Source organism: Arvicola amphibius, chromosome 6 (genome assembly GCF_903992535.2).
Source record: "Arvicola amphibius chromosome 6, mArvAmp1.2, whole genome shotgun sequence".
Lineage (NCBI taxonomy): Eukaryota > Metazoa > Chordata > Mammalia > Rodentia > Cricetidae > Arvicola > Arvicola amphibius.
Window position 1 is genome coordinate 102,345,125 of NC_052052.2, and position 13,792 is coordinate 102,358,916.

Consider the following 13,792-nt stretch of genomic DNA (forward strand, 5'->3'; position numbering starts at 1 on the left):
CCATCACTTGGCAAACAGAGACAGGAATTAGGAGCTCAAGACCCTTGGCTATAGCAAGTTCAAGGCCAGCTGGGCTAAGGGGATGGGGTGATAGAGCAGTATAAAGTGTGCTCTGCACAGCAAGCATAAGGACTTCAGTTTAAACCCCAGTACAAAAGCCAGGCATGGCTGCCCATGTCTGCAACCCCAGCATGGGGAGGGCAGAGACAAGCAGACTGTAAGGGCTCACTGGCCAACCAGCCTCGCTGAAATGGCAAGCTCCAAGGTTAGTGAGAGACCCTGGTTAAAGGCAAAAAGGGGAAGGGCGACAGAGGACAACACCCAATATTTTCCTCTGGCCTCCATGGACACACACACAAATGGACTAAGGGGAACTGGTATTTTTCAAGAGAAGAGATTGGGGTGGGGTGGGTATTGCCTGGACATACACTCCAGTTCTCAGAAATATGACCCAATGCTTAGCAGGCCATTTGCGGAAAAGGGCCAGCGCAAATGAAAATACATGATGTGACAAACTGTACCTAAACACTACTATACAGACAAGTTATAATACAAGCAAAAATCCCAAATACTGTCTGTGTGAGCTAAAATGTCCTTTTCTTTTTGGTTGAATTAGAAACAGACATTTCAAATAAAAAGTAACTCAGTCTAGTATTTGTTTCAACCAGGAAGTGACAGAAAAACTACCATTCAACAGGAAGATACGCTTGATTGCCAAGAGGCCCTGCCTTAGGCTTTCAGTAAATATCAACAGGGATGGAAACAGGACTTTCTGGGGAGCCAGAACACAAGGACACTGACAAACACTTCCTGTCACTCTCTGACTGCATTAACCTCTAGAGATGAGGGTTGCTGACCCCTACTGGGCAATCATAGGTTCTGAAAAAAATCTAATCAAACTCCATAGTAGAAAAATATTCTGACAAAGTCTAAAATTACCTACACACTACAAAACCCATGGACTCTCATGTTCTAGCTCAGAGAAGAGAAATAAAAAACTGAGAAGATTCTGGGGGAAAAGGTCAAAAAAGTAAGCTCTTAAAAATGGGAATATACCAGCCGGGCGGTGGTGGCGCACGCCTTTAATTCCAGCACTCGGGAGGCAGAGGCAGGCGGATCTCTGTGAGTTCGAGGCCAGCCTGGTCTACAAGAGCTAGTTCCAGGACAGGCTCTAAAAAGCTGCAGAGAAACCCTGTCTTGAAAAACCAAAAAAAAAAAAAAAAAAAAAAAAATGGGAATATACCTCCCAATTAGAAACCATTCATTGGTGGGTTTTGTTTGATTTGTAGACTAAAACTTGATCCCTGGCCTCTGTGTGCCAGGCAAGCCAGATGCTAACCTGTAGGCTGGTTAACAAGTTCTCTCGTGGTTTGATAGACTGCATCGTATCTCTTCCACTGGACTACCACTAACTCAGCTTAGACATTATCAGGGTCATGAAGATCGCTCAATGAAAACTGAGTAAGGAACCCTGTATTCCCATTTGCCTCTTCCATCAAAAAAAAAAAAAAAAAAAAAAAAAAAAAAAAAAAAAAAAAAGATGTACTACTCCTCTCATGCAAATTACTTCCTCTTAATTACCAGAAGCTGCTGATCAGGCTGTTCTAGAGCTGTCAATAAAGCCACTTACGTAAGCTCTGCATCAGCAGTAGTTTCTAAAAGATACAACTGGGGCAGTAGAGATGGCTCAGTGCCTAAGAGCACTGGCTGCTGCCAGAGGACCCAGATTTAATTCTCAGCACCCACATAGCGGCTCACAACTGTCTGTAACTCCAGTTCCAGGAGATCCTACTCCCTCTTCTGACCTCCACAGGCACCAAACATGAACATGGTACACAGACATACAAGGAGGCAAAACACCCATACACATAAAATTTTAAAATAATTACAAAGACAAAATAATTAATTCCATTTCCCTACTCCACAAATACTGTATGGAAGGACCGCTACATTTCATACATTCACTTTGGTTTTTGTAGTGCTAAAGATTGACTCTGGGGCTATGTGCACTTTAGGCAATCTGCAGAAACCCTGGGTTTTATGTTTGTTTGTTTGTTTGTACTGTTTTTGTTTTTTATTTTTTGAAAAAGGTTCTCTTGTAGCACAGGTTGGCCTAAGAATCACCATGTAATCAAAACTTGAACTCTTGACCCTACCTCTCGACCTCCATTTTGCTGGAAGAATCACTGCCATGCACCACTAAGCCCGGGTCTATTTATCACATTTTAAAAGATTTGATTGGAGCCGGGTGTGGTGGCGCACACCTTTAATCCCAGCACTCAGGAGGCAGAGGCAGGTGGATCTCTGTGAGTTCGAGGCCAACCTGGTCTACAGAGCGAGTGCCAGGGCAGGCTCCAAATCCACAGAGAAACCAAAAACAAACAAACAAGCAAATAAAATATTTGATTGGTTCTCCCAAATCCTCAAAATCATCTAACCTTATGAAATACTAAACCATGGAAAGAATTTACATATAGCACACCATTATGTGATATTTCACTATGCCCCTACTATGAACAACTTGGTAAACTGTAGCTAACGCATAATGATGCGAATGACACTCCATGGGTATCCTGAAAGGGATCCAGTTGCCACCTTCCCCATCCCAGAGGACTACATATTCACATAATACTCCTGATCACTGTCTTTTCTTTACATCCTATTTTTAAGCAGTTTTAATTACTGCCTAGTTTCTCTAGGAGTTAAAGTAAAATCTTTAAAAATGTGTTAAATCAAGAGTTTCGAATCTGCATTGTAGTCATAATTTTATACTATGAAAATGACTAATAAACAGATGACATTAATATTATTTCAAGCTCATAGCTCAATTGACAGTCTTGAACATGGACACCAGTCAGTTGTCCAGGGGAAAGTTCTCGTTATGAGTGAGGTAAAAACCAATTTCATTTGATATCCCTAGACTTTCTAACCTCAATCTGTACCACACTCATTCAGAGAGGCTAGGTTTCTTTCTTTCTTGGTCTGAATTGTTTGGTTGGTTGGCTGAATGGCTGGTTGATTTTTGGAGACAGGGTTTCTCTGCAGCTTTGGAGCCTGTCCTAGAATTAGTTCTTGTAGACCAGGTTGGCCTCGAACTCAGTGATCCGCCTGCCTCTACCTCCTGAGTGCTGGGATTAAAGGTGTGTGCCACTACCAGCTGGTCTGAATTGTTTTTAAAAACTACAAAATGTATATAAAAGTTATATTTACTCATGTTCCTAGATTGAAACATTCAAAAATTGGGCACGTTTAACTTAAACTTTTATGTTTTTGTTTGTTAATTTAGCAAAGATAAATTAACTGTTAGTTGTTTATTTCTTAAAGGATAAACATTACTGAGAGGAATAAAAATCCTAACCACCATTATAAAATTGTTGTCTATTCTTCTACACTCATGACTGTAACTCTACAGCACACACACTTGTCCATAAATATGGTATCTAAGAATTGTATATACTATGACTTGCTATGCATACTTTTATTTTTTTAAGATTTTATTTTTTATCTTATATGTACGACTGTTTTGTTTGTATGTGTGTATTACTGTGTTGTATCCAAGTCTGGCACCATAGAGGCCAGAAGAGGTCAACAGATTCCCTAGAACTGAAGTTATAGCCAGCTGTAAGCTGCCACGTGGGTCCTGGGAACCAATCCTGGGTTGTCTGGAAATGCAGTCAGTGCTTTTGGCTGCTGAGCTATCTCTCTAGTCTCCAGTCCCTACGCACACTTTTAATGACTTGATTTGGGTGAGGGACAGAGATGAATCCACGTTGCACTGTCTTTAAGCAATACTTCCAAATACAAGTTCACCGTGGTGCTTCTGAAATCTTAGTATTTCCTTCTTTATTTTTGAGACAAGGCCAAGGATCTTAGCCCAAAATGGTGTCCAGATTGCACACCAAAGTCTAGGTGTGCTAGGTTTATAAGTAGGTGATTCATATTCATCCCTCCCTCTCCTTCTCCTCTCAAGGATGGGGTGTTCCTCATTTGATGGCTTTTTACTTATACTAGTGAATGATAAACTCCGGATTTTCCTTCAATGAACCAGGTTTCAATATCTCCTCGACTAAGAGTTATCCATCCATGAGTGTTCCTAGTACCTGTCTCCACTTACTTTTATCTGGAGAGCTTAATTACTTAAATATATTTATTAGCTTTTTATTGTAAAATAATGGCAGACTTCAAGAAATGTAAGAGCAGCAAGAATGCCTTCATACTATTCAGACTCTTTTCTCCTTTCACCTTATTTGCTTTATCCTTGTTCCCCAAACCCTACTATCTAGGCATGTTTATTTATTTATATTTACACCATGTAGTGAATTCTTTTCCCATGATGTTTTAGAACACACTGCAACCATTAATCCCTTTACCTCTAAATATGAATATATATTTCCTAAAAAGCTGTTTAAACATCCTTGTAGAAAAGAGTAAACAATCACAATCAAGAGGCTTACATAAATAGAACATCACTGCCTAATCTCATTGTACTGAAGCATGCCCACGATGCCTCACAGTCTTCTATAGCAAAAGGAAAACCAAACCTTTTTCTTATCTAGAATCCATTGCAGTCATGTTTCCTATAACCTCTAACAGCTAGTTCTCTCTGTGGTTATTGTTCACGACCTTGATGTTTTTAAAGAGTTTACAGAGAGCTGGCTTCTGGGATTTTTGTCATGTTCCCATCATTCTTTTCCATTTCGTTGGTTTCTGGCACAGCAAGCTACTGTGGGTCCATTTCACTTTCCAACTTCAGTCCTAAGTTTCAGTTTAGTGGAGAATGGTGTTCAGATGCCAGCATAAAGGCATGAAGTATGCTCCCTGCCACCATGATGAATGCCACTGATTCTGCAACTTCTCAGTACACAGGAGCATGGAAACACACACACACACACACACACACACACACACACACACACACACACACACAGTTAGCACTGATTTCAAGACTTATTCATTTATTTGTTGGGTTTATGTGCAATGTGTGCTCACAGGGGCCAGAAGCCATATAGCATGAGATCTCCTGGAGCTGCAGTTACAGGTGGTTATAAGTCACCTGATATAGATGCTGGAAACTGAGCCTAGGACTTCTATATTAGCAAAAAACATTTTCCCCATTCCCACTGTTCTGACTTTAAAGTTTGTGTCTCTCCAAAATTCATGTCAAGCCTGAATCCCAACCACAGTGATATTGGGAGGTTTGACGTTTAGGAAGTTAAGTCATGAGAGGCTATACCTTCATGAATAGAGTTAATAGCTTCATAAAGGACATCAGAAAACCTTCCAGCTCTTCATCTCCCCTGCCTCCTTTAGCACGGTCTTAAACAGCAATAAGGGGCCATCTTGACGCAGAGATAGCCTCTTCCCAGACACTATGTGTACCATGTTCTTGGATTTCCTACGAGAAACAAATTTCTATTATTTCTAAATTGCACAGTCTAGGAAGGGGCTACATGTGACACGAGAGCAGAAAGAAGAGCTAATTAAGAATGGGAGCACCAAGGAGAAGGGAGAAGATCATGGGGAATGAAAAAAAAAAAGAGCAAAGTGTGATAATATACATGTATGGAGATGTCATGATGAAAGTGTAACAATATACATATATGGAGATGTCATGATGAAAGCGTGACAATATACGTGTATGGAGATGTCATGATGAAACCCATTTCTTTATGTGTGAAGTACTTGCTTTTCAGGAGTGATCCCCAGAAGTAACATAAAAACTCAAGGCCAACATTGAGGTATGTACTTATAATCTCCTAGCTAGAGTGAGGGACTAGGAAGAAAACTGGGAATTGCTAGTCAGCTAGTCTAGCCTAACTTGCATGTTCTGGCCAATACAGATTCTGTCTCAAATGAAGTGAATGGTGTTCTTTTTAGTCTTTCTTTTTTTAAAAAATAAGATTTATTTATTTATTATGTACATAGTGTTCTGCCTGCAAGCCAAAAGAGGGTACCAGTTTTCATTACAGATGGTTGTGAGCCACCATGTGGTTGCTGGGAATTGAACTCGGGACCTCTGGAAGAGCAGCCAGTGCTCTAAACCTCTGAGCCATCTCTCCAGCCCCTCTTCCCTCTTCCTTTCTTCCTTCCCTTTCCTTTCCTTCCCTTCCCTTCCCTTCCCTTCCCTTCCCCTTCCTCTTCCTCTTCTTCTTTTGAGACACGGTTTCTCTGTGTAATAGTCTTGTAGACCAGTTGACCTTGGACTCACAAGAGATTTGCACCTACCTCTGCCTCCCAAGCTGAAATTACCACCACCAGTTATGAATGACATTCTTAGCAATGATACCCAAGGTTGTCCTCTGGACTTCACATGCACATGGGCATGTGTGCATGCACACCTATATGCATATGCACCTGCACACATATACATAATAAGTAAATATTAACATGTACATAGAAATGAATTGTCCGTATACTTCGTTACAGCAGAAGGAACAGACTAAGTCGCATACCCATCTATATTATTTAAATGTGAGCTCATATATTAATCACCCTTACCCCCATTAAGATCCAGGTCAAGTGTATCAGTGGATGGATGGCTCCATACCCATGAGATCACACATAGCACAAAGTGGGTGGGTAATCAAAAAAGAGGACATCAAGTTGGGAGTGGGGACGGGAGGGAGTCTGAGAAGTTAGGGGGAGGAGTAGATATGACTATGACCAAAATACACTATATGTAGATATGAAATCTCAAAGAGTTCATAAAAATATTATATTTTAAAAATCTTGGCCACATATTGCTTCCCATTGAAGCATTTCTGGATGCCCTCAGTTAATTGTTCTCTCTGCTTTGACAGTCTGGCAAACTACCTCCTGCCTTAAGTCATCCTGCCCCCTGGTTTACAAACCGTCCGATGGCAGAAATCAAGTATCTTTGTCCCAAGAGCCCAGTTTAGTGTTCTGGGTATGACAGAATCACACTGAGCTAAATGGGATTTTCATACACAAGAGTGATATGCATGGCATCTGGAGTAAACAAGACAAAAATGTCCCATCCCTGCATCTGTTTGCATGGTAATCTAAGAAACGACACTACTTTTAGACATCTCCACATCTTCTCATGTATCCTTGAAACTGTATCTCTTTAATCAAAATAAGCAAAAGCACCTTTGAGTAGTACTTCAGTCTCACTTGAAAGAAATAATTTTATACCGTTTAAATATCCTTGAATAAATGAATACAGACTTTTCACTTTAATTCCTATTCATCTGGGAACCTCACAGCTAATGTTTGGCTTGATCTCATCTTTTAGGGCCTAACAGAAGCAAGCAGAGCATCAAATATGTACTTTTGATATTTCTTTTGTAAGCAGGGGGGAAAGAGGGCAAACTATGCTTGCCTGTTAAACAATGACATGAGGTTTTTCATAAATAGTAAGTGACAACCCACGGACAGTAGGCTATCCCAGCGCAAGCACATTAAACCTAGAGGCAGGCACTTAAGCCTTGAGGCTCACTCTTGTACGACAGTGTGAGACTGCTCCATGTTGGTGCAGCTTTGCTCTTACCGTTAGTGTGGTTGTGTTCTCATCATCGGACCACTGCATGGACAAGAAGACAGAAAGAAAACATTCAGTTTAAATACTATATTGGGATAACAAAGGAGTATGCTACCTAACAATGGCACACAGGAGACACCTTTCCCTGAACATGGTCTATGAGGAGATGGCTCAGTAGGTAAAAGCACTTGCTACTCAAACACGAGGACCTGAGTTCTAATCGTCAATACCCACATAAAAAGCCAGAAGCAGCTGTGCAGTCCTGGAACCCTAGTGTTGAAGTGGGGTTGAGTGTATCCATGGGGCCTGCTGGCCAGTGTTAGCCTAGCTGAAACACAGTGAGCTCCAAGATCAGCAAGGGAATGTTTCAAGGAAATACAACGGAGAGTGATAGAGCAGGATATTGGATGTCCTTCACTGGCCTCTGTGCACTTGCACAGGGGACATACATAAGTATGCACAAGCTCAGATACCACACATATATACCATGTATGTATAGATATATATTTGACATACTATGTCAAAGTAAGACTTTCATGCAATACAACCTAAGGTAAGATCTGTCAAAAGCATTTCAGAGATTGTCTAAATGAGAACAGATACTAAACAGACTTTCTCTACTGACCTGTGTTTCTTCTGCTTCGTTATCACTGTCTGCCTGAGAACATGTTGGCGGATCTTCCCTAAGAAAACATAAAGCAAAAATTAAGTGAGAAAAACACTTTGGTGCCATGGAGTCATAATTTCAAATGTACTGACTTTTATAAACAAACAAACAAACAAATAAATAAAAGCAAAAACCGTTTTACTACTGGAGAGTAATATAAAGAAATGTTCAGGGCAGGCAGTGGTGGCACACACCTTTAATCCCAGCACTCGGGAGGCAGAGGAAGGTGGATCTCTGTGAGTTCGAGGCCAACCTGGTCTACAGAGTGAGTTCCAGAACAGGCTCCAAAGCTACAGAGAAACCCTGTCTCGAAAAACAAACAAAAAAGAAATGTTCACTTCTTGAAACATAAATAAAATATGGAATTTTAAATTAATATGGAATTAAAATAAATAAATGTCAGGTGGTGGTAGTACACACCTTTAATCCCAGCACTCAGGAGGCAGAGGCGGGTGGATCTCTGAGTTAGAGGCCAACCTGGTCTACAGAGGGAGTTCCAGAGCAGCCAAAGCTACACACAGAGAAACCCAGTCTCAAAAAGCTATGGATGGATGGATAGATAGATAGATAGATAGATAGATAGATAGATAGATAGATAGACTGACAGACAGACAAAACATGGAATTAATGGGAACATACTGCTAGTAAGAGATGGCAGAATGAAAATGTTCTTCTGCCTGCTCAGAAATCATTCAAACCAGGAGAAAAAAACCAAATCCATCTCAGCTAATACTGTAAGAATCATGTACAGCTTTGACCCAAATATCTGAGAAAGTGGCAGCAAAGACAGGGAAGATCCGACTAGATGAGGGCAGATACAGAAGGAAATGGGAAGAGCTACCCATACAGCTAATGAACAGCACTGGGGGGGGGCAAACCAGGAAAGCTGAGCATACACGATGCTGTCAAGTATTACTCTGGATCTGCACTGGACTACAAAGGAAGAAAATTAAATTAAATTATTTCTTTGCAGGTTTATTCTGCCTTCCCACCCATCACATTCCAGTATTTCCCTATCCCTCTAAGTTAGACTAGCTTCAAGACTCATTCTGACCCACATAATATATCCAAAGCAATAGCACCTGGTTCTGTACCAGGTCACCGGAAGTCCTTACAGCTTTTCCTTACATCCTTTTGGAAAGCTTTCACTGCTTGGTAAAGAAGCTAGGGCTAGCCTACTGAGGATGAGGAGGTCCACATGGAAAAGGAGACCCAAGTGACACATTAACTGATAGAAGACTTGCCCAGGGCCAAGAATGAAGGAAGATCGGATTTTACCATATGTACAAGTCAACAAGTTACTGAACAAGTGCACAGTTGGTTGGACACTAGCAGATATCATGAAGTCCCCGACTCAGAGATAAAGGGCTCTGTTACAGGACAGCACAAAGCATGAGTCCATCTCTGAACTGGTTCCCTCTTGACTCTCCAGTCTCTCTCTCTCTCTCTCTCTCTCTCTCTCTCTCTCTCTCTCTCTCTCTCTCTCAAACAAACAAAAACAAATAAAGAAAGAAAGAGGGGGCTGGAGAGATGGCTCAGCAGTTAAGAACACTGGCAGCTCTTCCAGAGGACCTGGGTTCAAGTCCCAGCACCCACATGACAGTTCACAACTGTCTGTAATTCCAGTTCCAGGGAATCTGACAAGCTCATACAGACATACATGCAGACAAAACAACAATGCATATAAAATAGGAATAAATAATTAATAATTTAAAAAAATAAAAAATAAGTCGGGAGGAAACGATGCCAAGAAGCCAGAAATAAAATCCAGAAAGCTACACTAGAAATCCAGCAGGCAATAATGAGGCTAACCTGGACATACAATAAACTTCTGGCTAGTGTGGGAATATGATAACGGAGCTGAAGAGGTAGCTCAGAAGTGAAAGCTCTTGCTGCACAACCTTGAGGACCTAAACATAAATCTCAAGGACTTACTTCCTTGTTTCCTTATTTATTTTGAGAAAGGCTTTACTGTGTGGTAGATTGGCCTGGAAATTGGTGTGTAGACCAGGCTGATCTTGAGTTCACAGAGATCCATCCGCTTCTGCCTCCTGAATGAAGAGGATGGTGGTGTATCTAGGCTAATCTACTCACCCATGCAAAACCGTTGATTTAATCAGTACACTATCTCTTTATGATTATAAAGGATTGTTTTCTGATATGTTTTACCTTCCTGAAACCACCAGAGTCCCGTCATCGAGTAGATAGTCTTTCACATTCTGAGGAAGTGGGAGAATGACACTGGAAGAAACAAAACATGTCATTTAAAGGACTAGTCGCAGGGGAGAGGTGCAGACAGATTTTCTGGGGGACAGCCAGCTCATAAAAACCCATGAGACTTAATAGTAAGTATGAAAGCTTGGCCTACAGCTTAGGCTTGTTTCCTTTCCTTTCCTTTTCTTTTCCTTTCTTTCTTTCCTTCTTTCCTTCTTTCTTTCTTTCTTTCTTTCTTTCTTTCCTTTCCTTTCCTTTCCTTTCCTTTCTTTCTTCGTTTTTGTTTTTTGAGACAGGGTTTCTTTGTGTAGCCTTCGATGTCCTAGAACTCACTCTGCTGACCAGGTTGGCCTGAAACTCACAGAGATCCGCCTGTCTCTGCGTCCCAAGCGCCACCACCGCCAGGTTTAGGCTTGTTTCTAACCAGTTCTCATAACTTAAATTAACCCATTTGTACTTATCTATGTGCTGCCACATAGCTCATGGCTTTTAACTCCTCCTGCAAGTCTTCTTCCCTGGGCTTCTGACAGGTGACTCCTCCTTTCTTCTTCCCCAAGCCCTCTCTGTCCCGAAGTCCTGCCGAACCTCTTCCTGCCTAGTTATTGGCCATTTAGTTCTTTATTAAACCAATTAGAAGGTGCCTAGGCAAAGATATATCTTTGTACAAAAAGATTATTCCACAACAGAGAGAAAAGATCCCACACAACTCATTTTATAACCATTTGTGAAAATAAAAATGTATTTAGATCATTTTAACATGAAACAGAGCAAAAACCAGGAGCTAGTATAATATGAATAGACGCTGCAGATTATATAATTACCACAATAGTTCTTACAATGAAATAAAAAAACCAAACACCACCCAAATCCAGAGAAACAGACAGAAATCACAACTGGTCAGAGCGCTGAGAATGAGTGTAGAACGGCCATCTCTAATGGGAACATCTATATCACCCTCAGTCCCGAGGCTCAGGGGACATTGCTGAAGAGCAGGTAGGAAATTGTAAGCGAGGCTGGAAGGAGCACGATGATGTGTTGTTTTCTGCACAGTATGTGGCACCATGCCCATGAACTCCCAGTAGCCGTGGTAACCAGCAAAAGAACAAAATAGACAAAATTCCAGCAAGCCTCACTCCCAGCTGAGAACTATTGACACCTGATGGTTGCTGTGGAAAAAAAGAGTCATTTTTCTTAGGTGATGTGAATACTGGATGATTGCCCAAACTCCAGTGGATGGCCTTACTCCTGTGTACATACAGGCATCACTAACTGAACTTATATTGAAAGTTGGGTAGAAAGTTGGGAGATGCACTGTTTTTTAGACCCAAGAGATGGGCAAGGGGGAAATGGCAAGACTAGGATCAAAACACCTTGTGTCCATGTAGGAAATTCTCAAAGAATAAATAAAAACTATTTTTAAAAAGGAATTTGCATAATCTGCTTTGAATCAAAACTAATAAACACTAAATACTAATGCTAAGCCAGTAGGCAGGATGTGTATTTTCAGCACTGAAGCAGACAATGCCTGCCATATGCTGTCACCTGATCTGTCTGGATTGTGGAAGGGCTGTCCTGTTAGGGGCTGGTCATATCACCGCTGGGTTAAACAGACCAAGGAAAGGGTTTAAAGCAGAATAAATGCTTTTAGGCTGCTAAATGACAGCTTAGTGGGTAAAGGCACCTGTCATCAAGTCTAATGACTTGAGGTTCAACCTAGGACTCACACGGTGGAAGGTGGAAACAGACTCCTTCAAAATGTCCTGGAACCTCCACATGCCCAACATGCACACACACACACGCATACACACACACACACACACACACACACACACACACACACACACACTAACTAAACGAGCATTTTAAAGGTGGTTTTAGGCAACACGGCTTAGGCATAGACTGTCTAGAGATGCCAGCCGACCCCACTCACCAGCTTATTTCCACTGACATCTTCACATACGTGGCATACATTTCAAGTGAATTAAAATAATTTGCTTAATGGGAGCTTATTCAATTCAAAAAGAAACAAGCAACATTTTGTGTGTGTTTATTATGTACTAGAAAGAGTATCAGCACTTTAAGTATGTGACACTCATAACAAACCTACTGCTTTCTGTGTTTTCCAAACGAGGGTTAGGGAGATAAAGAAATCTGCTGAAGATGCTGCTAGAACCAGAATTCAAAGGCAGACAGCCGGTTCTGACGCTAGAGTCTAACTCTTAATTACCATATGCTTATTCTGCTTAAGGCAAAGGAGCGCTATGACAGAGGTTACAGAAGACAGTTACATAGAAACCAAAGGGCAGTTTCGAAGAATCTTCAGTGCAGAACTGGGAATGGTGGTGCCTGTCTGTAACCCCAGCACTTGGGAGACTGAGGTAGGAAAGTCACCAGCTCAATAACCAGGCTCTCTCAAAACGACAGACAAAAGGAACGAAAAAGGATTTTCTGCACAAAAATGACTGACAAGTTCACATGTGTCATTCCAAAGAATCTGTGTGTGCTATATACACACACACACACACACACACACGGCCTATCCCTGTTAGTGAATGAAAGCCTAACCTGCATCTTTCAGATCTTACGATTGCTTTTGAATGCTGGAGTTGGTCTCTTAGCTGCCTTGCATTTGAGTGATAAGATAACGGATTCACCAAAGGCATTCTGCAAACCTGCGTAGACTCCTTGTTCTAGGCCAGGGAACTAGAGAACAAGTATGCCTCCACTGTTTTTCCAGATGGGTTGCTGCTTCTCAGAACACTGGACCATCAGTAGCAACGTAAGCTCCTAACGTTTCCTACACAGGACCGCACAGGAGCTTCGCGACAGACTTGGAGGTCGGGTCAGTAGCACCGCCCTCATTTTAACTGTCACCAGACTGGTTAGTCAACAGCAAGGCTCACTACCCAGTTTGGCTTTGTTTTATTTATCGCCTTGCACTTCTGGCAATTCCTAAAGTATCCATCTCGATTTAATCTGCCTACGACCCTCACTGCTTTCCTAGCTCTCTTGACACGCGCCTTGGCTCGCGTCAGGAAACACGGCAAATTTCTGATCTACTTCGTTAATCCTGTCACCTCAAACCTCAGGGAGTCGACAGCTCCACACCTTCGCTCCCACTGAGTCGTTAGAAGGCCTGCCTTTTTGTTTAGTTTTTTGAAGGGGAAGGGATTTGCCCAAATATCGCAGCTTGCCTCTGGGCATCTTACCTCTTGATGGTAAGGCTTCGGAAGAGGGGGTACCAGGCGGAGAACTGACAGTGACTAACATGCTCCTTCTTCATCCTCCACCTGCCGCGTCAAAAGCTGCCTTTCTCCTCTCCCGCCAGCACTCTCCCGGAACCCGGAGAATCACTTCCGGAAATGTCCACCAAGCTATTTTGATGGAAGGACTCTTCCGGTCCGTTAAAA

The 13,792-nt window shown here is 41.8% G+C and overlaps 1 protein-coding gene across 1 annotated transcript in view; it reads right to left on the reverse strand.

Moving 5' to 3' along the window:
• Positions 1-13,749, reverse strand: part of Cdc123 (cell division cycle 123) — a 41,622-nt gene extending 27,873 nt beyond the window's left edge. The window contains exons 1-4 of the mRNA XM_038333226.2: positions 13,592-13,749; positions 10,338-10,409; positions 8,127-8,184; positions 7,511-7,543 (exon numbers count right to left, since the gene is read on the reverse strand). Coding sequence (XP_038189154.1) covers positions 7,511-7,543; positions 8,127-8,184; positions 10,338-10,409; positions 13,592-13,665 — 237 coding nt within the window. The 5' untranslated portion in view covers positions 13,666-13,749. The remainder of the gene's footprint in view (positions 1-7,510; positions 7,544-8,126; positions 8,185-10,337; positions 10,410-13,591) is intronic.
• Between the last annotated feature and the right edge of the window lie 43 nt (positions 13,750-13,792).